Genomic DNA, 25,777 nt, shown 5'->3' with positions numbered 1-25,777 from the left:
ATTTAATTGCAATATTCTATGTGATATTTTCCCCTATGCCTCTGTAAGACTAACAAATTCTTAAATGGTGCAAATAATATGTGAAATTGGGTCAAGTTTGAGAAGCTTTTAACGAAAAGTATCTGTTTATTTGGTTAAGTTAAATATTTGCTTAGCATTTCATTTCAAACAACCCGCCAAAATAACAGAGCCGTTAAATTTTTAAATCAAGACAATGTAAACAATGCCCGCCAACTGTTAATTAACAGTAGTGGCAACTAATCGTTATCGATAGACGGAAGCATCGAGAATTCGTGTTGCCAGAATCGGCCATCAAAATAGCTAGATTTAACAAGCTAGAACTGCTGGAACTAAAAATGTTTTAAAATTAAGAAAAATATAAAATTATTTTAAAATAATATATATGTTTTTAAAATTCAATTCGTGTCGACCAGTTTCTTATTATTAATATATGCATATTTGTAAAAAATAATTTAATTAAACTTTAAAAAAGCTAGCTTTCAAGCTAGAGGTTCTTCGCAACTTTTCGAAGGTTTCTCATTTTAAAATAAGCTAATAAGGCAACACTGCAGAGAGGTAGAGGTAACAAACAAAAAAGGCAGTGAAAAGAAGAAACTCAAGACAAAGGACCAAAATCATGAGTAAGACCAAGACGCCAGGCAGCAATCTGGAATTTGTACGCGAAGATGACTACGTGGAATATTACATATTCCCGAAATTGACCGATAATATTAAGCCAGACCAATTGGAGCAAGTCAAGCAACAGCTGGAGAAGATTCGTTCAGAGATTCTATTGCTGGTCAATGAAAAAATCACAGAACGTTGCTACATTTGGCACAAGGACGAATTTAATTTACAAGTGCGCACTGGCAGTCATGAGGAACGTTTATTAAATGATGAAATCAACCCAGAGGATGACCAGGAACACGAGGAGGGTAATCATTATTAAAGGGGTGGTACCCCTCCACGTTTATAAATAGCGCAAACCCAAACTAATAAATTCTCATTTTTGCAGTTGCTCTATTGCCCCATTTACATGGTGTCTCTCACTATGGTGATAATATAGGCGATGAATGGTTTATTGTCTATTTGCTGGCAGAGATTACACGCTCTCGCGCGGATTGCATAGTACGTGTTTGCGATTCAGATGGTGAGTTTCTCCTCATTGAGGCGGCTGATGCTCTACCCGACTGGGCTAGCCCGGATACATGCGAGCAGCGTGTCTATTTGGTCAATGGAGTATTGCAATTAGTCCAGAATTCACCATCGACCAGTCGAACCAAACGCATGCCCATGTCTCAGGCTGTAGAGAGGATACGCCTAAATCCCACTCTATATCGCTGCTCGAAGAATATACAAAATTGCATAGATATGCGTCTCAAAGAATTTCAATTGGCCCAGCCACATTTCTCCATCCATCAACAAATTGTGGAATTGCCACAGAACGCAGCGGGTCTTCTTAAGATGCGCCCCTCCCTAGTATCGGCAGCTGTGAGAGCCTTTTGCGATCGCGACTCCTTAGATTCGAAGGCACTGAGATCCATGCGTTATTTTCCACCCGAATCTAAGCGTGTGCGTACCAATGTAAGATTCACCCGTTGTCTCTACGCCATGCTGATGCATAGCCAATATACACCAGAGCGCAGATTGGGCTGGCAGTTGACGGACTCGTTGAGTCAACCGGAACGCTATAAAGAACAATTGTTGGGTGTAAAGCTAGCGAGTGGCTTGGAAATCCTTGCCAGTCAGGCCAAGAGTCTTGGAGACAACAAGGATGCTACCTCGCCAGCTTGGCGCGCTTATGTTAGGAGTCTACAGTCCAAGGGCTATTTCAAAGACAATCTGGAGGGCAGTTCCGAGTACCAACAATTGTTAGCCAAGGCCAAAGAGTATTATCAGGAGCAGGAATCCCGTTTCCGCTTAGCTCCACGTGTTGGCAGCGAAATCTTAGAGCTTCTTCATAATAAAAACGACACCATATCGGAGGATTTGCTAGATGATGAGAATAATTTGCAACCCAGTGACTCGGATAACTGGCTAAGTATAACTGCTGAGGATTTGGACACCATGCTCCAGGAGCGTTATGGTCCCAAGAAGCTCTATAACCCCAATGGCGACATGAATGCTGAAGAATTTACCAAACAATTGAGCGAATTTCTGGAGCAACAATCGAATTTTGAGGGCATTGAATCAAAGGGTCACGAAGACCACGATTTGGACTCGGACGATGATGATGATGATGACGAAGAGGAAGAGAATGTGCAGTCCAAAAGACAATCGAATAATCTTAAACCAGTTGGTGGTAAAGTCAAGAAGAATCCATCCATGCGCAAGGCTTGCCAGCAGCGCAATTCTCTGATTCAGAGCGATGATCAGAGCCAGGGACCAGATAGTACCCATGTCCGTAACTTTTTAGATTTTGTCATACCCGAAGATAATTGGGATTCCAATTCTGAAATGAGCGATTATGCCGATGAAGCGGATTTGGAACATAATTTTGATGCCCTCTCGAATTCGGCTTCGATTCAATCTTATATGGATCAAATGGATCGTGAATTAGCTCACACTGCGGTGGGCAAGACTTTTCATAGCAAGAAGCCAACAACAACAGCTGCTCCAAGTGCTCATCTTGATGATGATGATGATTTCGATGATATTGAGGACTTTGAGCCCATTAATATCAATGTGAATACATTGAGGAACATGATGGATAGCTACAAGTCTCAAGTGGGCGGTTCTGGCCCTGTTTCCAATCTATTTAGTGCCATGGGTGTGGGCATGGCCGCAGCAGCAGCAACAACAACAGCCAATACGGATGAGCCCAAGGATCTATCGGAATCAGCTGTTTAAAATGACAATGGGAAGGAGGGTCCAAAATTAAAAATAATATCATAAATAAAATCAATCATCTTATTACTTTGTTTTGAATTGCATATTTCTCAAGGTAACTAGAATTTAAAATTAACAACTAATCCTTAGATGCAGGCACAAAATTTCCATAATCCCGACGAACCCGCATTGGTCCATTGCTGGAGCTGCCGCCACTTCGGCTGGTGTTACCACCTCGGTCGCCACTCCCGCCGCCACCACTACCACTATCTGGCCCGTAACTATGCCTCGAACGATGATCATATGTACGCTCTCCAGTTCTTTCCCTTTCTCCAGTTCTTTCCCGCCCTCCACTCCTTTCCCGGCGCGACTCATCTCTATTGCGACGATCTGGAATCAATTGCACATAATATTTAAATATATTGAATCAGCAACATTATCCTAACAATACCTCTGTGATATGGTCTATCATTATTGTGGTTATTATAACTATTGTGATAGCCGCCGCCACCACCGCCGCCGCCCACGCGTCTTTGCCACCCTCGATTGTGACCACCACTTCGACGCTGGAAACGATTATTATACGTGTCATGTCCACCACCTGCACTTCCAACAGCACCGCCGCCGCTGCTACCGCCACTACCTCCTCCTGCCCAGTTATCTATCAGAGGGGGATCTGGCACCGGATTCCGACAGTGTGCCATAAATTCCCGGTCGTCGTCGGTGAAGCGACGGGCGAATTCCTTTTCGCAATCTTCCAGAAGGGGACTATCTTTGGCTAGAAGATTGATTTTACGATTCGGATCCACCATTTTATTTAAACAATTTCTAATTTTAACTGATAATTTTAATGGCCTACAACACAAAACAAAAAAAAAGTACGAATTCGAGCTCTAGAAACTATGTTAAATACTGTTATCGATGCTGTTATCGAATCAAACGCTAATCGAGGTGAATATACAAATTTCAAATACAAACTGTCGCGCCGACTTCAGCATACCATGCAACATGCAACAAGTGGATTAACTATTTTTCTTATAAAATTCTTTGTATTTGCTTCGCCCCTTTTGCTTTACCTAGCGAAGCACGGTAAACTGGTCGATTTGAAATTTGTTACACTTGTTTATTAAAAATGCCGCATATGTTTAAATTATAGTTATATAGTTTTCCACATTCCACATCGACTCGCCTGTCAAGGATAAAGATAAAGCATTTTGACTCAAAATTAAGAATCTATGAGGTTTTATAATTTTTTACTTAAACCTTTTCGATTGTTCTTGTGTCTTTAATGTTTCCATTCTGTTCTCCTATCAATTTTTATATAAAGAAATATAAATATTTCATCCAAAACGGCAGCCTTCAGAAAATCTGTAATAAAAAGTATGCATTAAAGTCGCTATCGGCTAATAGTCAACCTGTTCCTACCTAGCATAAATCATATGAAAATATCCGAATGAATGGTCCGATACTATGAATACCCATAGCATTTTTATATTCCGTGAAGGATTTAAATACTTCGTTGATCTGGCCATGCGTTGATTGATTTCTACATCAAATGATGGACAGGTATCCTTTGAAAGGTAATTGATTCACGATTTGTAAAGCAACACTCAGGCACGACTAGGTATTTGCATATTTAGAAAGTAATTGGTTAAATACTGCAGGATCATTAATTAGGAAAATGTGATGCTTGTTAATAGGATATACTTACAAATAGACCTCATTCGACCTACTGGAGCTACACGTTACTTGCTCAGTATATTTCAATTCGAGCACAACCAAAAATTTCTCTACTCTCGAATTGACTACAAAATTTATTTTATTTTTTAGAAATATTTTTTTTTAGTGAAATTGTTAAGATCCTTTGGGCTACATTAAAAAAATGGTTTATGCTCCACTTCGCGGATTTATGCCCATCCTGATGCGCACTGTCGTCCCAATGATCGGCCGTGCCCTTAGCCAGCGGGGAAGTCAGACCAAGATGAAGGACGAAGTACGTACAGGATTAATTGCTGCCCGACAGTTGGCCCACACAGGGATAAGGCGTAGGGAAACCTAGTAACGAATGGAGCACTAGATTACTAAAATTTAATTCTTGATTTCATTTTTTAATTCACTTACTTTACTTTTGTTTATTGAACTTCTGAGTTGTTTTCGTGTGGATATATAAGTTATTACTGATTTAGAAATTTTTGAAGGGTAAGGAGTAAGCAAAAGTTGTAAGGAATGGAGCACTAGATTCCTAAGATTTGAATTTTGACTTTAAATTTAGATGTTTTTTTTTTTGCTTATTTTGCTGAACTTTTGAGTTGTTTTCGTGTGGATTTATTAGTTATGAGTGATTTCGAAATATCACAGTGGTAAGGCGTAGGGAAACCTAGTAACGAATGGAGCACTAGATTACTAAAATTTAATTCTTGATTTCATTTTTTAATTCACTTACTGTAACTTTTGTTTATTGAACTTCCGAGTTGTTTTCGTGTGGATATAGAAGTTATTACTGATTTAGAAATCTTTCAAGGGTAAGAAGTAAGCAAAACTTGTAAGGAATGGAGCACCAGATTCCTAAAATTTGATTCTTTACTTTTTAAATTTAGATGTTTTTTTGCTTATTGAACTTTCGTGTTGTTTTCGTGTGGATTTATAAGTTATGACTGAAAGGTAAGGCGTAGGGAAAACTAGTGAGGAATGGAGCACTAAATGCCTAAAATTTGATTCCAGACTTTTTTCAAATCCGTTTATTTCAAATCCGCTAAATATCACACATATTATAGTCAATATATGTAAATACAAATGGCTTGCAACGGAAAAGTAAGAAGGGCGAAGAAAAGGAAATTGTGGGAATAGCCCAATAGAAAGTGTTAGAGTAACAATTTCAATGTTATGGCGGGTGTTCTATCAGAAAATTATGATTTTAGGCTTAGTCATTTTTGAGGAGGGCACTTGGAAAATGATACAATTTGGCGTAAAAACATATTTGGGGCAATGATCGCTCTCAAATATTTTTGAAATGCGGTATTGAATGACAGTTTGAGCCCTGTAAATCATGTTTGTTAGACGTTCTGCAGTTTTTGGACAGACCCCAACGTTAATATTCGTATTGTATATACGCGTACCAAACATCGTGTTGAAAATCGTGCGAAAAAGTTTTTTTCCATTTATTTCAAAGTACCAAAATTTTGTGAAATCAACAGTGAAAAGGTGAGTGCAATGCATCAAAGTATTGTATTTGCCGTATATTTTGTGATTCTATAAAAATTTATGTGATTATGTAGTGTCTATAAAAAATATAGATATAAACTTTAAACTATAAAAAGGCCCGGTTATGACTCAGCTGGGGTGCCCAGTTATGTCCCATTTTTTTTGCACTCGGATTATGTAAAATTATCAAATTCCAACATTTTTGTTGTTGTTTAACAACAAGGAAAGGGAATTTACATATTGAGACCAGTTTGTCCAAGAATATTCTGGAAGATCTCGATGGGGAATGTTCATTCGAAGTGCGCTAATATGCAAGCAAGTTATTTCGCTTGCAAAAACTGCGAAAGTGACATGGACGACGAGGGCTTAAAATCGTTCTCATTTATGGCCATTTTCTTTTGGGTTTTTCATTGTTTTTGGCTTTGAAGCCCTTCAAAATACGTAAACCATTAAATCACAACAATTCGTGTGACATTCCTTTCATATTTTCTTATTTTCAGTGAATTTCTTAAGTTGAGTCATAACTGGGCCACTTTTTTTTGGGTTAAAAAAAGTTATCCAAATTAAATCTGTTCCAAAATTTTTTGAGTAACTCAAATAAACATACATTCTTTGGAAAAAAGTTGCGTTTGGTTAATATTTAAATGTTAAACTTCTTAATTTTTCATTTTCCCGAACTGAAGAAAAAATTTCGAGGTTTTTCAAAACCCGGATCATAACTGGGCCCTCTCCCCTACAATATCTTCTATTTTTTGAAAGCTTAGCATCCAGATTGTTCAAATCAAGTCACCCAAATGTTTTAAACTCTTTGAAATAAGAAACTTAACGAAACTTAATTTAAAAATGTATTGTTAAAAAACTAAATGTGTTGAGTTAATTAATTTCCGATTATTTTCTAGAGAATTTTTCGATATCAATGTCTAGATCCTCGACAATTATAGTATATAAGATATATACCATTTGATAGTTTTGCCGACAAAGAAAAATGAAGATCAATGCAAATTAATTAAACTTGATTTACAATAATTTTCCACATAAATTTTGTAACAGAAGTCTGTCGGAAGTTCTGAAACAAATTCAATTATTTTTTTGTTGGAAGGAAGGCATTATTGATCGTTATTGGTCCAAAGCATGAGTTCTCAATGGCCACACTCGACGTAAGAAATTATAGCTAATCATGCTGATCTGATTCTTAGATTAATTTCAAACAACAAAAATTCAAAAGAAATTCGCCAAGTCATGACGAAAGTTAATAATAAACCAGCGATTTATCACACTTCTTTATCAGTAATCAATCTCCCCTACTCTTTGGATGCCTGTCGGTGAATATCAGATGAGCTAGTGAAATTACTTACATGAGCGACTTCAATACAAAACAGACCGCGGGTGGCCCCTATACCGCCACCTAGGACGGTGAAAGAATAAGGCCCTAAGACCCAATTAAAGGTCGATATGGGAGTGTGTCTGTCTGGTTGTGTGTGTGTGTGGCGCCTCTAGCAATTGCTTAACCATTGACCATATTCCTACTTATATGACTTGTATGTGGGCACATAATTCACTTTTAGCATTAGCATATAATTATGCACAATATTTCTAAAGAGACACAGAGAAAGAGAAAGGAGGATGGGGATGAAGTGAGGGAGGGTAGATAGAGCACCTTCTTACCCGCCCACTGTTAATTCCTTTTCAATTTTCCAAAACTTGCGCATTTATTTAAGTCAACGCAACGAGTCATTGGCTATAATTTGCGTTGCACAAACGACTCCGAGTGGGGCGTATCCCTGGACCCAGAAGAGGTGCACAGGTACAATTATAATTGGTCCTCTTGCAGAGGATGTGTTGAATTGAAAAGCCTGCCGGGTAATCCGATCGATCCGATCGATCGACCGGAGCCAGCAACAACAAGAAGAGGAGCTCTCTGCAACTAGCTGTGGACAAATGCAGCTGAACGCTGAACGGCTAAGTTATGACGCATGATCTTGCTAAATGAACGACAACAACGCTTTCAACAACTACTGCACTGGCACTAGCCATGGCATCGGCCACAAAAGCACCAACAGTGCATTGGCCATGGCCATAGCCGTGTATTCGTGGCTGTGACTGTGGCCGTTGGTGGTCTTATCAGAAGCCGATGTTCACTCCCCAAAACTGCCAAAAATGGCATTGCTGCGCATTCATTATTATCCACTGTCATTGCAAGAAGGCAAAACTAAAAACAAAAAACCGAAACAAAAAAGGGCCAAGTCTCTTGTTGGAGTGGTCGGGCTAACTCCGCCCCATAACCACAGCGCCACTGGGCATTTTGCACTTCGGCACTCCACTTGCTCCCTCTTCATTCCTGCCATTGAGTTATTATGTGGATATGATCAAATTATAGGCTTAGGGTTTGGCATTAAATTCGCATAGAATTCGAAAAGACAGAGAGGGTGAGATTGAGGATGCACACATTTTATCATTGCAGTTGCATCCGGTCGAGAGTTGTCAGGTAATTCATTTACCTTGTTGTTCTTGTGGTTGTTGTTGTTGTAGTTGTTCCTAAACATGTCAACAAAACATGTGCAAAACAAATGCCGAAAAAAAAAATTTCGCATCCGAATTTCAGATTATTCAAATGAATTTCGCACGCTGCTGCCGCCACAAAGTCTGCGCAGGCGCTTTACCATAATACATATATGTATGTATGTACGTATTATAAAAAGCAAAACCAACAACAAACCAAACCAAAAATAAAAAAATCGTACGAAATTGCACCAATTAAGAGGGAAATGTATTCCGCAATGAAACGATATTGGGGAGCCAGAGCAGGCAGATGATGCTGCTAAGGTCTAGAGGGCCCTGCAGATTGGCCTGCATTTATCAGAGATATTAAAGCGTTAAGTGAATTACTTATTCTCCTTGCCGCTACAGCAAAAGCATCACCAACAGCAGCAGCAGCAGCAATGCGTTACCTTTCATGTCTGAGAGTGCCAGTATGTCGTCCCTATCCTTCCGATCCCATGCCCCCATACACTCAGAGAAATGTTATACCGATGTATGTCAACAATTCAGCAGAATATTTCAATATTTTTTTTACAAATTAAAAACTTGTGTAGTTTCAAGTGTTGAGACTACTGTAACCAAGCTTTGTTTATTCTTTTGCCAGTTGCGTCGGGGTCACCAAAATAATAAGAATAAATAGGTACTTAAATTACATGATATTAGTCAGAGTAACATTTAGATATTAAGCCTTATGTAGACGAAGTTGCCTTATATTTTGGTATTGTAACATCAATATCAATCTTATCATTGTATACAGTATTTTAAACCGAAAAACTAATCGACAATTTAGTTTAAAAGTCCATCGAAACATTTTGACTATTGTTTTTGATCTTTCAAAACTGTTTGAGTCACCATATAAGCCAAGAAATTCATAATTTGGCATTGCTTCGATAAGGTCAAAGAATGTTCTCTAGTGTTGTAAGTTATTGACAAACAGTTTTTGTGAGTGCACGATCTCAAATGTCGTTGGCCGCGATCTTTGCATGCGACAATTATAAGTTCCAAGCGACGCCAACTTGGCTCCCGCTCCCATGAAGCTAGGAAGAGACCAAGACACACTTGGAGAAAGAAAGAGAGAGAGGGTTAGCGCAAAAGAGATTGAGGCGGGGAGGTGATGAGAAAGGAGGTCGGCATTTTTGAGACAGGCTCAAGGCTCCGTTGGGGCCATGTTGTGATCGGGCTACTGCAGTCAGCCGCCTTTGCTGGCGTTTTGCAGAGCCGCTGATCGATTCAAATTCAATCGATCGGCAGCATCATGCAACCGCGCTTAGCCCCAAGTCCAGGTCTACTAGCCAGTCACAGTATCAGTCCCCAGTCTTAGTCTCAGTCACAGTCTTCTTAGTCCCAATCCCAGTTTTAGTTGAGCGTCGTCTTCGTCTTCGTCGTCGTCGTCGTCTCTTGCAGCTCCTTTAGCCTTTTGCTTAACAAATCGTGCCAAATAACACAACATAATGACAACAACAAAGCCGACGACGACGACAGGCTACGAAAGACGAAGGAAGACATTGTCCACTTGGCTAACTCTTTACTGAGGTTGACTCTGGATGTTCTTGTTGTTGCTATTGCTGCAGTCGGCGATTGCCATTTCAAGATTTTTTTGCTTTTTTTTCCTTTTTTTTTTTTTGCTCCTGTTGGTTTTTGTCTCTGCCTGGACACGGGACACGGGACTGACTTTGTGGGGATGTGGTGCAAAAATTAAGAGATATTTATAATAAGCACGAAAACCACTTAATACTAACGCCTTTCGCAAATTAACAGGTACAGCTACAGAAACAGCAACAGCCACAGTCAAGTTTAAAAGATGCGGGACATTCCAATGATCGGCAGCAACACCATCAGCCCAGTTGGGTTGCCCATGCCAGAGTTTAGACCAAAAGCAGAAAATAAATTTATATGATTAAGACAGAATAATGGACAAAAATTTGACTTCTAGAAGTTTATGGGCGCAGATACATAAAAACATTCCCTGCAAACCGAATATTGAATATTCTGGCCATGGAAACTGATAAAAAAAAGACTAAATATGTTAGTGATTAATTATTAGATATGGCTATTAGAGTCACGAATAAATCAATGCAAGTGTTTTATTTATTTCCAGTTAATATCTCGAAGATTATTCAAGAATTTCACTCACTTTATCTCACTTTACAATCAATCTTTTTTTTTCACTTGAAAGTTCTTTACCTCTATTATCCATAAGATGCAAGTTTAATAAGCATTTTCTGCTAACCGAATATTGAATAGCTTAGCTAAACAAACTGATAAAGCTAAGATTAGATATATAAGTGATATACTTAAACGATTATCTATCTATCACAAATTTCCAGTTTTTATTTCAAAGACTTTCATTTCACTTCACCAAGAAGTAAGAGTGTCTAAAAGTTCTTTATTCCTCTGACCCATAAAATGAAAATTTAATAATGTTAGTCAATCTTCACGATAGAGAAGAGTTTTATAAAAAAAATAGCTTTCAATTTGTTTGAGATCTGTGATTTAAATTACAACAACTTATGATATTATGAGGTTTTCAATATTAATTGCAAGTTCTTCTTTCTTAGGTTATAGTTGTGATCCGTGTTATATACATTTACGATATGTACTATCTTTACATTTCAAGCTTCTTAATTAAGATTTTTGAAAACCCACTAATGTTTAAAAGCCTATATCTACATTTCTACTAAATATAAGTTATATATTATATTATTTTAGCAAGTTTTTTCTGACAAAAAGATTCCAAAATTTAAAAGGATTTTGTTTTTAAGTTGCCATTCAGTTTCACATGCCACTTGAATAAGTTTCAAAGTGGATAGTAAACATTGACTTGTGTAGTTCTTGTACACCAAAGAATACTATCTTAGAATACTATCGAGCTATAGTATATCTATGTGCAGTCTTCGGTAAATCTAATTGTAAGTGACCCAGTCATTTAGGCAACTGAACAAAGAGGATCCGGGTTCGAATCCCAGGCTAGTTTATGGATGTAGTTATCGTCTAAGCCAAAGGCCTTACTTGCCAGTGCTTGTAAAATATAGTTAGGTTGATAGTTTACAACTATGTATATCCTATACTTATAAAAATAATAATAATAATAATATTAATAATAGTATGTCTATATAGACTTTGCTGTATATATAATCTATTGATCAAATAGAAAAACTTACCAAACGATTATATAAGTTTAAACGTATTTTAAGTTAGCCGCGTTACCTTTTCTAGTTTCAAGAGATTGTTTAATTTATCTGCTGATATATTCATTGAGATATTTGAGGGTTTAAATAAAAACAAAAACTTTCGTTTCAAGGATTTTGATTGAAATCAGTTGCCCAACAGCGATGGCCGTTTCTCTTCATCGTCACACACACACACACACAAAGTATCTCTAGCAGAGCATAGAGAAAACAATTTCATGCGGGAGTCACTGGCGCTCAACATTTCTTTTGTTATAAAACTATTGAAAATGTTGTATTTTTCAACAACTCATCAAAAGCGGCAGGTACTCCTATCTATCTAGCATACATACGTATGCAGATGAAATTTTGATGGATTTAATTGTTTTGAATTCTTTCACCGGGCTTACTTTATGGCCCCATCACCCATCACCCATCACCGATCAGGCAGACATCAAGCAACTATCACCCAACTATGTATGTGATGGCCAGGCATGTGAGGTAGAGCCATCAGGTATCCAGGTTGTTTGGAGATGACGCCTTCGGTGGCTCATTACAATCAATATAATAAATAGCAGCTGGGCTTCGATTGATTCTTTTTTTGGATTTTTTTTTTTGGTTTCTTTAGTTTTGCTTCTTTTCATTCGTTTTTTTTTTTTTTTTTGAATTTTGGTTAAGTGAATAAAGTGAAATGAAATGAATAACTGTGCGATGCGATGTATGTATGCTGAGCGAACGATTATACAAGTGGTTTTCTGATTTGACAGGCGTTAAATTAAAATTTAATTCGGCCATCTATATAATTATAGTGATCCATCCGAGCATACACATTGACGACGACGACGACGACGACGACAACAACGAGGACGGCGATCACTTCTCAGCGCATGTAATTAAAGCCACATTAATCATCCAGGCCCAGAGTCAGTCTCTTTCAAGTCTCAGTGTCTCAGAGTCTCGGCCTCTGGAGAGCCAGAGCCAGTCAGACGGGCACTTGAGCCTGGGTTTTTAGCTTCTGGAGCTGCTGATGTGATGTTGCCTTGCACGTTTGCTTTTGGTAGCCACAAAATTGTCAGATTTGTCCACTTGAGTTATTTTTGAATGTCCCATCTCTCTATCTCTCTCCGTCTCTTTCTCTTTCTCTCGCTGTCGCTCTCTTCCCTCCTCTGCTCAATGGGTGTCAACTTATCAAAATTCCCAACCAATTATACTAAACCCGTGAGAATATATATTTTGTCTTTGATTTTTTTTTTAATATAATTTTTTTCGTTGTTCTCTTTTTTATATTTTATTTATTTGTACTCGAATAGAAAATTGAATAAATTAATTAAAGGAAGGGAGGATAAAAAAAAAATTGCACTATATTTCTATGTGTTCTAGTTGTTAATGTGCCATCATCAAAAAATACACACACACGCACACACATAAGCACACATACATACATTGAATACCTTAGTTTATTCTATATATATATATATCGTATATACATACATATAGTTTAAAAAAAAATTTTAAAAATTAAAAAAAATTGTATTAAAGCAATAGGAAACTGGACAAATCAGGATTGAATTGCTGTCAACTCTTTTTCGCGCTCTCTCACTCTGTCTGTCGTTTAGTCATCTCTCTCACTCATTGTCATGTTCCACATTGATCTCCTCATCCTCAGCATTCAGTGGTGGAGCTGGATTCATCTGTGGTGTGGCCATATATTTGGCAATATATTGACGTGCGAAATTCAAGGCGAATGCCGCCGCCGAAGCAGATGGTAGTGTCATGGGTAAAGCACTACGAAAAGCGCTATGCTCACCTCCCATTAATAATGGAACTGATGCTGTGGGTGATACAGCCGGAGGTGGTGCCGCTGCGGCCACCGCTGCTGCTGCCGCTGCTGCCATTGCCGGATGAAGGGCCAAAGGTGATAGTGGTGGATGATGATGATGTTGATGATGTGGCACTGCTGGATCGACCTCGTTGATGTTGCTGTTGCTGCTGCTGCTGTTGATGTTCATGTGGTTGTTGTAGAAAATTTGGGCTTGTGTTGTTGACGCCGTTGTCAAATTCGAAGTCGCCGACGGCTGCGGCGGAGGCAGCGGCGCCGATGGTTGCGGTATGTCCAAACCGATTGATATTGATTGTGAATTGGGATGAGGATTTGGAGCTATGGTTGACGTTGTTGTGGTTGCTGCTGCTGCTGTTGTTGTTGCTGCTGCTGCTGATGATGGTATTGGTGATATCGAAACATCGCGCTGTTTGAGCAAGTTGACCCGTTGATGGCGTCGCCATTTCGCTCGTCTGTTGGAAAACCAAACCTAATTGATCAATCGATGGAGAGACAATTTGTTAGTTGATCAAAACAGTGTGGAACGGTTGGGATTGGCTGGGACACACAAAGCGAACGGCAAGTGGTCATTGGTCATGGTCATAGTCAATGTGGTTAGTAGGCAAAATCATCAAACAAAAAATGGAAATAAAAAATAAAAAATCAAAGCTCTGTCCGCTGTCCTTGAACTTGAAATTGGAGCAAATGGGGACCAGGGGTATTTTTTTCTTATTTCTTTTACAATCGAATGGAATTCTAATTGATTTATTTTTAGTTTACCTGAACTCTCGCCTCACTTAGAGCTGTGCGTCCAGCTAATTTTTCTCTTGTGCTAACGCAAGGATAATGTGACTTGTCAAACTCCTTTTCCAGTTCGTCCAATTGCTCGGGACTAAAGGTTGTGCGATTACGTCGAAATTTCGGTTGATCACTATCCTCCGAATCACTGTCCTCACCCTCAATATCTAAGCAGAGATTCGGAGTTGTAAGACACAAAAAACAGAAGCAGAGAAAAATGTATGCATCCTACCTATCAAACGATTGGCATCTGCATCAGGCGAACGGCTGTCCCGGCTGCCTGAATCTGGTGATAAGGCTGGCAAGGACAAACGTCCGCTTCCCGCACTGCTGCCTCCACAGAAGCTGTTGCTATTGTTGTTGCTGTTGTTGTTGTTGTTGTTAATGTTACCGGCTGTGGTAGTCACATTGGCATTGGCTATAATATCATTGCTGCTAGTATTATTACTGTAATTATTGCTACCATTTCCCGGCAAAGTGGGCCCAGCTGCCAATGGCACTGCTCCCCACAGTGGATGATGTGCCGTTGTCCATGTGGGAAAACTAGTATAAGGATGCGGATGTGTGGGATGCATGGCATAGCCATAGCTAGCAGCTCGAGCAAATTCAGCAGCCGCTCGTTCGGCAGCACGATTCCGTAAAATTCGATTGATACTACTCACCGAAGGTGCCGTGGCATTTGTACAAACTTCTGTAAAACAAAAACAAAAAGCAAAACAAATGATAACAAGAATGCATATTTAATTGAAGCAACATATAGTATATATAAATATAAGGAGTATCCTTAAGGAATATCCTACAGTCGTCTAAATCTATCTATCTATTTTTTCTCTACTTGAAAACATACATTTCTTTCTCAATATAACTTGGCAACATTGAATGGTAGCATTTTACAGGTTTACGAGCTTAAATATCATCCTGAGGGGAGGAACATTTTCCTCATTTCCTTTTCTGAGGTCAATCCTCACTGGTTGGCTTACCGACTCCCATGTAAGTTTGCCTTATTTTGGTAAAATCGTATAACCAATATATGTAGCAAAGATATACATAGATGCCAAGTGAAAGACTAAATAGAAGGCACTCAATAAAGTGAATGACTGTATAGCGTAAGGATGCCGTGATGTTTGCTCCATTAAACTTTATTCTAATATAGATCATACCATCTACACTTAATAGCGCTTGTAAAACTATAAAACCAATGCGGAGAAAATGAGTTTAGTGAGTCAGTTAAATGATGCCCCATATTGCCATTTAACTCGTACTTTTGTTTTTAGTTGCTCGTTTTTAGAGCTCTCTATTTTGATTCTAATTTTTAATGGCTGCGTTAACTACCGACCACACATAGATAAACATACTAACACATTAATCAGGGTGGTCTAGTCAAAAATAAAGTACAAATCAAGCCAATAATGTGGCAGCAAAAAAGGTGAAAGGATATACTCTTTGTAATTAGTTTGGAAAGTTAAAAAAAAAAAAAATAAAAACTCAAAAGTCTAACCCGTTAAATCTTTTAATGGTTCAATTTTGTAATAATTAGTTGGATTGCAAACACTAATTAATCGCCAGCCGGATGCTGTTCATCACTTGACCTGGACGCAGAATCTTTTCCGCTGCTGCTACTCATGACCCCCGGCTAACTAAAATGAGCTAAAGATTGACTGTAATGAGGAGTACAGAAAGCTTCACTCACATTCACATTTAGCGATTCGAATCGGAAATCGGAATTGGCGATGGACTTGGACTTGCCCTCTGTGTGTGTTCGTGCGTCTCATGTGAGAGATGGCTATCAGCAGAAGGATTCATTGCCCAGAGCAATTCAAACTGACTGACTGACTAGCTGGCTGGCGACTGGATACATGTATTGTGGGGACTCTCGTCTGCCCACAGGTAAACTGTCAACTCAGACCTACTGTTGGTCCATGGACCTGTAGGCCAATCACTGTATACCACAATGACTGACACAAATGTGAGCACATTTACATATCAATCGAGTTTGGACTTGAAGAAGCGGATGTTCATAAATTAGCCAAATCGATAAAACTAAATCTTACAGCATTAAAAACAACTGCAGATGGAGGAGGTTGGAGGGAGGCTACAAACCAAACCAAATGCGGCTAATTCGCATTCGCATTAAGGCCATAAACACATCACAGAGTAGGGAAGACAGAGAGAGAGAGAGAGAGAGAGAGAGAAAGAGAGGCATCGAGAGAGAAGAAGATGAAGGACTTCGCCAGTCTGCGTATGCCCATGCATTCGATTGTTGTCATTGTTGTCGGCTCCTGTTTTGCCCCCTCCCGTTGTCTGTTTGCTGGCAATTTCGCTTTTGGGGGTTCCCTGTCAGTTAATTAGCTCAAAAGCTCGTCTCTTCGCATCGGTTGATCGGATACTATGTTATGTTTTGGTTTTCTTTTTTTTTTTCTTTTGTCTTCTTTGTTCTTTGTAGGTACACTCACCTTCGGTAATCAGTCTCTCGCGTATTTCCCAGGCAAATATCGTTGGATTCTCTCGCTTATATTGCTCGATTTTGGAGACAACTGCTGGTGTGGCAACTTTGGGCTTGGAGCCACCAATCAGTCCAGGTGGTCTCAAGGTGCCTGCAATAAAATGACAAGAGAAATTTTAAAATTTCATGTATCAGTGTGTGTATGTGTGTGTGTGTGGAACTGGGGGTGCCGTTGCCTATTGTAAGATTCGCATAATTTTCACATTACTCAATTTGCTCTATCTCTATCCCGGTAGCAGCAACAGCGTGTATCTGTTTATCATGTGGGCGGGCGTATGGGTCAAAAGCCCTCCAGGGTTACTACCCATTGCATTGACTAACCAGCTAACTAGCTAACTTACTAACTAGCTAACTAACTAACTAACTAACTAGACAATTAAAATCTGGCTCCATTCAATGGTTTTGACTAATTTGAATATTTGACATCAATGGCATAAGCCAAACCAACCACATACCGTCGACGATTCCCAACACAACTCACACAACTCAAGTCGAAATGATAATTCATTGCGTCGGAAACGGTTGACAAGCGAGCGCGCGTTTATCTTGTAAATTAAGCACTAAAAACACTGACAAAAAATACTCTAAAACGTATACATGGATGTGTAGATAGATTTATGTAACAAATACCTATTGACTTTTCTTGCAGTGTATGCCCCTGGCTAATTTCTATCTAGTCATTGTTGAATTCGCTATATCCATATATGCAAATTGAAAGATTTTTCTAACAAAACGGAAGTTATTTACACAATTTAAATTAACTAGAATGTACTATAGAATGTGAATAACTGAATGAATGTATGTAGAGAATAAATGAATGAACGACCTATAGATATATGTAAATCTCACATATTTCTACAATGCACATTTCGAAATCACTTGGCACACAGAACATTAATTAAAGGTCTCTAGGCTTATAAGTTCATTTGGTTTCAAAACCTTCTTCACATACCATAAAAAAACTTAAGAACAGAGAGTTAGGAGAACAATTTTAGTTTAAAATTTGATTTGTTAATAGTGAATTTATGGAAACGTGATGTTTCTCTTCTCGAATTCAAAGAAAAGTGCTTATGAAATTTATTGTAAAATGGACTAAGGAAGTCGTCTTGCCAAGTGAAACAACTGCTCTAAATTTATAAGACCAAGTGAATGTATAACCAGAGGGCCGGGGCTAACTTCGACCGCGTCAAAGTTTGTATACCCTTGCAAGTTTTATGTTACTCTTTCCTAATCCACTTTGAAGGTGTAATAATCTCACTAGTATTAAAATTCACGATAATAGCTCAAAAAATAACGAGATTGAGAAGTAACGTTATTGAGAAAAGTCACTGTTCATGACTTTGCCGTTTGTATGGGAGCTATATGATCCGGCTGAATCCAAAATATACAACACTATGCACTATATATAAGCCTACATGCAAAATTTCAGCTCTGTAGCTCTTATTGTCTAGGAGGGATTGCGCTGATCCAGACGGATGGACGGACATGGCTATTTGAACTCGTCTCGTCGATCAAGATTATATATACTTTATATCGTCGGAGATGCTTCCTTCTATGCGTTGCACACTTCTGACCAAAACTAATATAGCATTTTTGCAAGGGGATAAAAAATTCAGTTTAAATGTTGCATATCAAACAAATGCTATCACGCTCACTCAGCCAACGGCCAAACCAGCCCCTATGGCCAATATAACGATCTCACGATCTAGGACTTCATTTAGGACAATTTGTTTCGTGGTGAAAGTTTCTTATAATTTGATCCAATATACATATATATCCTATTAATATGAAGAAGAATGTTGCCCAAAGCATCTTCGACTATTTAAACTATATTCTTAGTTAAAAGCACGAACTCAGTTTGTTTTACCAATAAGTTAATGTAGATCAAAGCAATTTTCTTTGTAATATAAGCAAGGTGAATTTTCCTAAATTAAACATAAATTTTGCAAACCTCAAACTTAATCAACTTTAAAATTATTCAAATCTGTCTGCACTTTTAATTGTTCTTTAAATCTGAAATAATACTATTTTTAAATACTATCGAAGTAAGCAGATAATGACTGAAGTAACTCTTCAGACATGTGATTGTTCAATTAGAAGGCAAAAAATTATTGATCTCATCCAAAAAAAGGATATTCGTTACAATTTTGCACTATAAATTAGGGAATCTGGGAAAACACTCTAAAAAAAATATTAAACAATAAATTTAAAGTTTTTTTTTTAACTCTTTTAACCAAAATTAATTTTCCAAATGATTTTATATGATATGCGCCTGAATATATTTTAGAGAAAACGAAATGACTCTTAGGCAAAGGACTTTTTACATTGGTATTTAATCAAACGTATTTACATAGGTTATCTAATCTATGTCATCAGATTCCATTGAACTTGAACTGGCGTCAGAATGTAAAATGTTTTCACTTTAGTTATTTAATATTTTATCCTTGAAAATCGGGGAGACAATTACAAAAGACTAAGCTTTAAATGTGATGATCACTTTGATATTGAAATTATATGAGATATCAATAAGATTTTTTGATTCTTTATATTTTTTTTTGTTCCTTTGTGATTTTTAAAATTGTTCAAATTAGTCAGAAATCGGAAATGACATGGTTGCCGGCGTCTAGGCAACAGGTGTTCGGCTGCTGTGGATTCTACATATGGTCTGGGGGGTGGGGGTTTGGGGGCTAAAGTGGGGTTGTTGGATGGCCAGGTGCGCCTGGGTACGGTGACTAGTTTGCAATCGATTTGTCGTGTCTACGTGACCCTCTGTTCTGCTCTGCTCTGCACAAATTGATTTTCACCGCTTGGGACACATGGCAATTGCATTTGGGGCGCGTGTTTTATGGTTCCGCGTTATGCGAAAAAAAAAAAAAATAGAAAACCTAGGCTCCCCCACCTCCCCTTCTATCTTGATTAAATCAGTCAGGCTTACATCCTGGTTTCAAAACTTACCTAATAGCTTGGAGACGGCGCCTTGCTGGGACAGCATATGTTGGGCCAGATCATAACCTCTTAGACCAAAGCGTGATAATTCCAGTAGCCGATGCTGTGATGCCAAAGCACTGAGATTTGTGGCTGCTCCTGCGGAAGGTGGTGTGCCTGCTGGTGCACCGGCACTGGCACCACAAAACAGATTGTGTCCCAATGATGTGGCTGCCGCCGCTGCTGCTGCTGCTGCCGCTACTGATGGTGGTGCAGACGAAGGACCCGTGGGTGAAGTGGTGCCAGGGGTCAGTAGTGGTGTTAGCGCTGCAAAGAATAAACATTCACAGGAATGAGAAAAAGCGAATGTGGCGGGGGGCAACGATCATTAAATGTCAATTGGAATTTAAACGAAGTTGGCTGCCTGCCGGCATTCCGCGCATGACACAGAAACACCAAGAAATTTGTACTGCTAGTAAACTTGGACAAATTTTCGGTGTGGACTTTAGTGTTTTTGTTTTGTTTTTGCTTTTTTGTTTTTTCTTTTTGGATTTCTTGTATTTTATTTATTTTGTTTTCCGTTTTTCGTTCAGTTTGATCGACGTGGCGATCAAGCGTCGAAAAGTCGAGTGTTTGCGGAGTGTAGTAGAGTGAAGAGTTTGGGACGGAAGTGTCAATGTCAACGTTTATGGGCATAATGGATGTGGTGTGGTCCATTAGGCTGCTCTCCGACCAGTGCTAATTTCAAGTGGAATTTCAAAAAGAATTCCTTGTCTCGTCTCGATCGGTTTGTATGACTATGCCTGTGTGTGTGTGTGTGTTCGAGTTCAGTTTGAATTCAGTTCGTTTGGTTTGGTTCGGCTTGCTGGTTTGTGTCCATTGTCAGCGATTAGCAATTCCTCAGATGTAGAAGCTTTTATGTTCATTTTGACATTTTATCTGATCGCGAGAACTGCACACGTTTTAACACCTTCGTTTCTCTCTGTTGTTGTCGGTTGGTTACTTCTTCTTAACGTACCACCCCCTCCTCCTCCCATAACTCAAATATTTCCCCATGTATCTGTTTGTGTGTGGCATCTAGAAAAAAGGTCTGACCTCGCCTAACCTGCTCTAATTGAAGATCCTCCAATGGCAATAGCAATGGCATTGCCAATGCCAATGCCAAGTTAGTTGCTTGCAATTTGTTGTGGACCCGTGCTCTTGGTTATGGTTATGCTTGATTTATATGTATTTTAGCCCCTCCAGCTCCTTGCACCTGGCTGCGCTTACAGCACGGATGTCAACAGTAGTTGAGGATCGCTTCGCTTTGCTTTGCTTTGCTTCGCTTCGATTCAGTTCAGTTCGATACTGACCAAATGATTTACTACACCAGACGCACCTCAGTCAATTGTAAAATCGGCTTAAAATTACACGAATTGCTTCCACTGCGTTAGCGGCAATGCGTTTTGCCCCGTCAAGCAGCCACAAGTAGTTGTTGTAGCACTTCTATAACTACTACTACTACTACTACTACTACTACCTACTCTTTCAATACTCTCTTCCATCTCCTCTTTGTAGCTCCACCGCGTGCTCTCCTTTTGCTGGCCACAAAAGTGATGATCGCTTTGGAATTCAATTGATAGTTTGATTTATTGCTACCGGTAAGTTTTTTCTTCTTCTCTTACCACCACAGCAAAAGCAGAAGCAGAAGTAGCAGAAACAGCCCCGCTGCATATAAATTAAAAGTTGCTCGGTTTTTCATGTGATTCTTTTTATTTAGCTTGGTGGAAGCTTTCAAGCCTCTCACACAGGCTCCACCGCGCCTCGCCTCTTGTGTCACCTGGCTCAGTTAGCGCGCTCGCTGATCTTGTTTGTCGCGCTCATCGGCTATATAGGCTTCTGGTTTTGAATGTTTAATAATATGGCCAACTTGGCACGTTTCTTCGTTGTTCAGATGTTTGACGAGACACAATGAGAGCCAGAGGGGGCAGGGGTGGGTAGGACGGAGAAGTGGCAAAAATAGAGTTCGATCAGTAGTCGATATACAACTGCGGTTTCTATTCACTTTCAGCCAATGAATAGAGTCAACTAAATTATACACAGCGAGAAAATCGATTAGATAAAAATCTTTGATCATGCTTTTGCTCATCCTTTTTTTTTCAGTTTTTTTAACCCAAACAGAAAGATTCTGTTGAGCAAATAAGGCATTTTTATAGGAAATATATTTGCAATGATTGAGCGTTCTTATATGAGAAACTTTTAACATTTTTGTGAAGGACAACACGGTAATTCCCCTTATTATCATTGGGCAACACACTTAAGCTATATTTGGAGAAGTAAATTGGACCAGTTAAGTTCTTTGTATATCGTGTATAAAGTAAAACTTAGTCAAAGAGGTTTTAGAAACATTCCAATTATTTTCAAAGCTAGTTTCTGAACACCTTTTGTTGTTCATGTGCTAGTCATTAACTTCCTTTGATTTTATTACTGGCTTTTTAGTTGACCACACCGAAAACGTCAATGAGTCGTATTAAATCATTACCATTTTGAATAATCTCAATCTAAAATACTCTCTAAGCGTCTGTATTGGTGAAAAGTTAAGTATACGTTCAAGCATGTATGCATGAATGTATATTTCTCGATATTAAGAATTAGACAAAGAGTTTAAGAGTTCTAACTAGAACTAATTAAGTAACGTTTAGAAATATGTACACAATGATGAATGTTATTAAAACATGATGTTTAATTATGCACACCCCACTGGACTAGAACACCTTTGAGAATATATTTTACAATTTCAATATTATCAAAATAAGATCTTTTATAGGTCAGTCAGTCAAAAATCCTTAATAAACTAACTAAGGAATATAATGTTCGACATTTCTATAGGATCTTCCAGTGAGTTATATCACTGATATTCGTATTATCAAAACTTTTTTAGGTTTTACTACAATCAAACAGTTAGAAGTTCAAAGAAGAAGTTCATATATTGTAGAATAAAACAACAAATGATGCACTAAGAAGAGTTAGAAGTTTAAACTCTTAACGATAAAAAAGTTTGATGTGTCGAAGTAGACTTATGTTGTTTTTAGCATTTTCTCTTTTATGTCTTAGCGTCAGTTTTATATGTTTAATTGTTCATGAAGAAACCGGGGTTATATGCTGAGCATAAACCGCCTACTTTTATCTTAGTAGTCTCATTTATAAAAGTAAGTGAAGAATTTGAAGTGGAGGGATAACTTTTATGAATTTCATTTGAAATCTAACATTTGCATTAGTTAGAAGTCGCGACGTGTCGTCCTAAATAAAGCACAAAAGTATGCTTTAAAAATTTGCACAAATTTTTTGCTATGAACCTTTTGAAATGTAGATGAAGTGTTAACTTCTGTTTACCGTATTGGGCTTACATTTCTGCAAAATTTGCTTAATCGTTGGGTCTGATGACACACATATTAGTTAGTTGGGAGTCAAGCGGATACGAACGGGAAGGGACGACATGCCAGACCGGACCATCTCTGTTGTTCTTTTTTTTTTTTGTCGTTGAGCGCACACACACACACACTCATATATATGTATGGTTGAAAATCATTGTGTGTGCAATGTGCACACCTTTTATACGCTTGGCTTTCTAAGAATAATGTGGAATACATGTACACGCACCGCATGGGTGTAACTCGAAACCCTTAAGTATGGTTTCTGGACCTATGCTTAAACTTCAATGTATGCCATAAACCCATCTCTCTCACTACATGTGTGTGTGTGTGTGTGTGAGTGTGTGTGTGTGTGCATTTGGTTAGCCTAGCTGTTGTTCCCCTTCTTTCTTTTTTACTTTTCTTTTTTTTTTTCTTTCTTCTTCTTCTTCTACTTGTCCTCTGTCCGTCTCTTCTGTCCTGTTGCTGGTTTGGTATTGTTTGCTGTAGTTTTTTTTTTCTTTTTTATAATTATTTATTTATTGTGCAACTTCCAACACCTTCTAAAGACAAGTCAAAGCTCTGGGGCCGTTGCGGTTGCCCCAAGCGCAGCGTTATGCCGGGGCCGCCGCACTGCGCCATGCCGTTCGATCTCTTTAAGTATCTCGACGGCAAAATGTGAACTAATTTTATTTGACAACCCATACTTGTGCAAAACAAATTGCCACTGATGTGCGAAAGACCAAAACACACAGTTCCCTCGAGTTGTTGTGCCCAGTTGTTGTGTTTGGGAGTCTGTTTCTGTGTGTGTGTGTGTAGTATTTAGTAGTAGTAGTTGTGCAGTTATGAAATTTCCAAATCATTGCGCTTTTTACAGCAGTGGTTCTTGTGGTGTATTCCCCTCCACTCGTTCTCCCCCCTTCTCTCTCTCTCTCTCTCTTTGTCTCTCTGTCTCTACGGCTATATGTTTGTATATACATACATATATCCCTGTCAATTCAGGGAAAAACAGCAACGAATTGGGAACACAATTAATTGATAAGGGTTTACGTTACTCTTCCTCCTCCTCGTCGTCCTCAGCGTAGCTGTCTTCCTACTCCCTATTCTGTTGCTGGCTTTAACTCCTTTTTATGAACTTCTTGTTTGGAAACTCACCTGTGGGTGTAGACGATGATGATATTGTCGGTGAGGTACTACTTCCCACGTTTATGGGCTGCAGTTGCTGCATATGCGGCGGCAAGCCCATTGCTGGTGGCATTCCAATGCCTGTATGATCTGTATTATTATAATCTATTATTTTGCTTGATGTCCTTATTAGAGCTAATGTTGGTATTGCTGCTAATAATGATGATGATGATGATGATGTAGATGGTGATGTTGCTGGTGTGTTTGCTGCTAATGTTGTTGGCGTTTTCGTAGTCGTTGTTGCTGTTGTTGGTGTTGTTGTGGTTGCCGCAGCCGCCGTTGTAGCCATGCCCTGCATGTGAACGAAAGGATCTAATCTATTCAACACTCTAGAGTACCAAGCACAGCGTTCTCCGTCGCTCAGATCTTTTTGTTTAGATCAATCGGATATAGTATTCATCAATGGAGAAGAATGTTTGAGCAATTGATGGCCAAAAAATTGAAAACGAAAAACAAAAAAAACAGACAGCGGCGGTTCGGTGTGCGTGTGTGTGTGTGTGTGTATGTGTGTTTACCGACGGTAATTTTTTCGATTTTCCCCACTCAAGAAATGAAATACAAAAAGTAACCAATACACACAACAAAAAATTGAACGTTTTGGTTTGACGAAATCATATACCGAAGGCGCTGGCTCGCCGCTCGCTGACTCGACGCGCACTCACTCACGCCGACTCGGACTGAGACTGAGAGACCAGAGTAAAAACTGAGACCTGACTTTGCTTACTCTTTTCCGACCTGGGTTTGTGTTAGCCATATCTGGTTTGTATCTGTGTGCGCATGTGTTTGTGTGTTCGCGTGTGTGTGAATTTGAGTGTTTCGCGTCGCCCAATTGAGCTGAGAAAAAACAAAAAAAAAAAAAAAACAGTAGTAAAAGTTCAATAATTAATTACCCCTGGCTCGTTTTCATTGCATTGTTTATCACAAACTTGCCCGAGAGCTTGAGCCTAGACCAAGTTGTTGCTGTTGTTTTAACTTTTAATTGATGACAAACGGTTGTGTGTGTGTGTGTGTGTGAGTGTGTGTGTTTGGTAATACATGAAAACTTTTTCGACAAATGTCAATCACAACAACATGGCGTTAAAGGGGGTCAAAAACCAAGCGAAAACTTAAACGGAAAACGACTTGACGGCCCAACGGAAGCTCGACTACACTTTGATTATGACATACGATTTAAATGTACACACAGACACACATATGTACATACCAGCATATCTAGTGTTAACTTCTTTTTCTACCACATCTTCAGAAGAAGAAGAGAAAAAAAACGCATTAGTTTGTCCACCCATCAACAATGGCGCAAAAAACGTTTTCTTTTTTCCTATTTTTTTGCTTGATGGGTAAGAGGGAAATCTCTGGCCAGTAATAGTAACCGATTAACCAACGTACCATACCGGTAGGGAGAGCTTACAGAAGCCTGCGCACA

The 25,777-nt window shown here is 38.8% G+C and overlaps 3 protein-coding genes across 4 annotated transcripts; 1 reads left to right on the top strand and 2 right to left on the bottom strand.

Annotated features, from left to right (window-relative positions):
• The first annotated feature begins 555 nt into the window (after positions 1 to 555).
• On the top strand, positions 556 to 3,739 carry LOC6645121 (protein ecdysoneless). The gene is made up of 2 exons (XM_002067769.4): positions 556 to 935; positions 1,016 to 3,739. Exons 1-2 carry the CDS (start codon positions 638 to 640, stop codon positions 2,848 to 2,850), a joined length of 2,133 nt encoding a protein of 710 aa, XP_002067805.1. The 5' UTR covers positions 556 to 637; the 3' UTR covers positions 2,851 to 3,739.
• LOC6645120 (RNA-binding protein cabeza) lies at positions 2,897 to 3,641 on the bottom strand. Its single transcript, XM_002067768.4, has 2 exons — positions 3,281 to 3,641; positions 2,897 to 3,219 (listed from the first exon to the last, which is right to left on the bottom strand). Exons 1-2 carry the CDS (start codon positions 3,639 to 3,641, stop codon positions 2,969 to 2,971), a joined length of 612 nt encoding a protein of 203 aa, XP_002067804.1. The 3' UTR covers positions 2,897 to 2,968.
• Positions 3,740 to 13,228: 9,489 nt separating the features above from the next.
• Positions 13,229 to 25,035, bottom strand: LOC6645068 (paired box protein Pax-2-A). 2 transcript variants are annotated; one of them, XM_023177185.2, is made up of 6 exons: positions 24,325 to 25,033; positions 19,811 to 20,107; positions 16,806 to 16,946; positions 14,585 to 15,043; positions 14,335 to 14,519; positions 13,229 to 14,044 (listed from the first exon to the last, which is right to left on the bottom strand). In XM_023177185.2, the coding sequence occupies exons 1-6, from the start codon at positions 24,650 to 24,652 to the stop codon at positions 13,361 to 13,363; spliced, it is 2,094 nt and encodes a 697-aa protein (XP_023032953.1). In that variant the 5' UTR covers positions 24,653 to 25,033; the 3' UTR covers positions 13,229 to 13,360. The 2 variants fall into 2 exon arrangements, with proteins under 2 accessions (XP_023032953.1, XP_002067803.3); XM_002067767.4 differs by having other exon boundaries at positions 13,484 to 14,027; positions 24,325 to 25,035.
• Between the last annotated feature and the right edge of the window lie 742 nt (positions 25,036 to 25,777).

The sequence above is a fragment of the Drosophila willistoni genome (genome assembly GCF_018902025.1).
Source record: "Drosophila willistoni isolate 14030-0811.24 chromosome XR unlocalized genomic scaffold, UCI_dwil_1.1 Seg105, whole genome shotgun sequence".
Lineage (NCBI taxonomy): Eukaryota > Metazoa > Arthropoda > Insecta > Diptera > Drosophilidae > Drosophila > Drosophila willistoni.
This window is presented reverse-complemented; position numbering and strand designations above follow the sequence as displayed.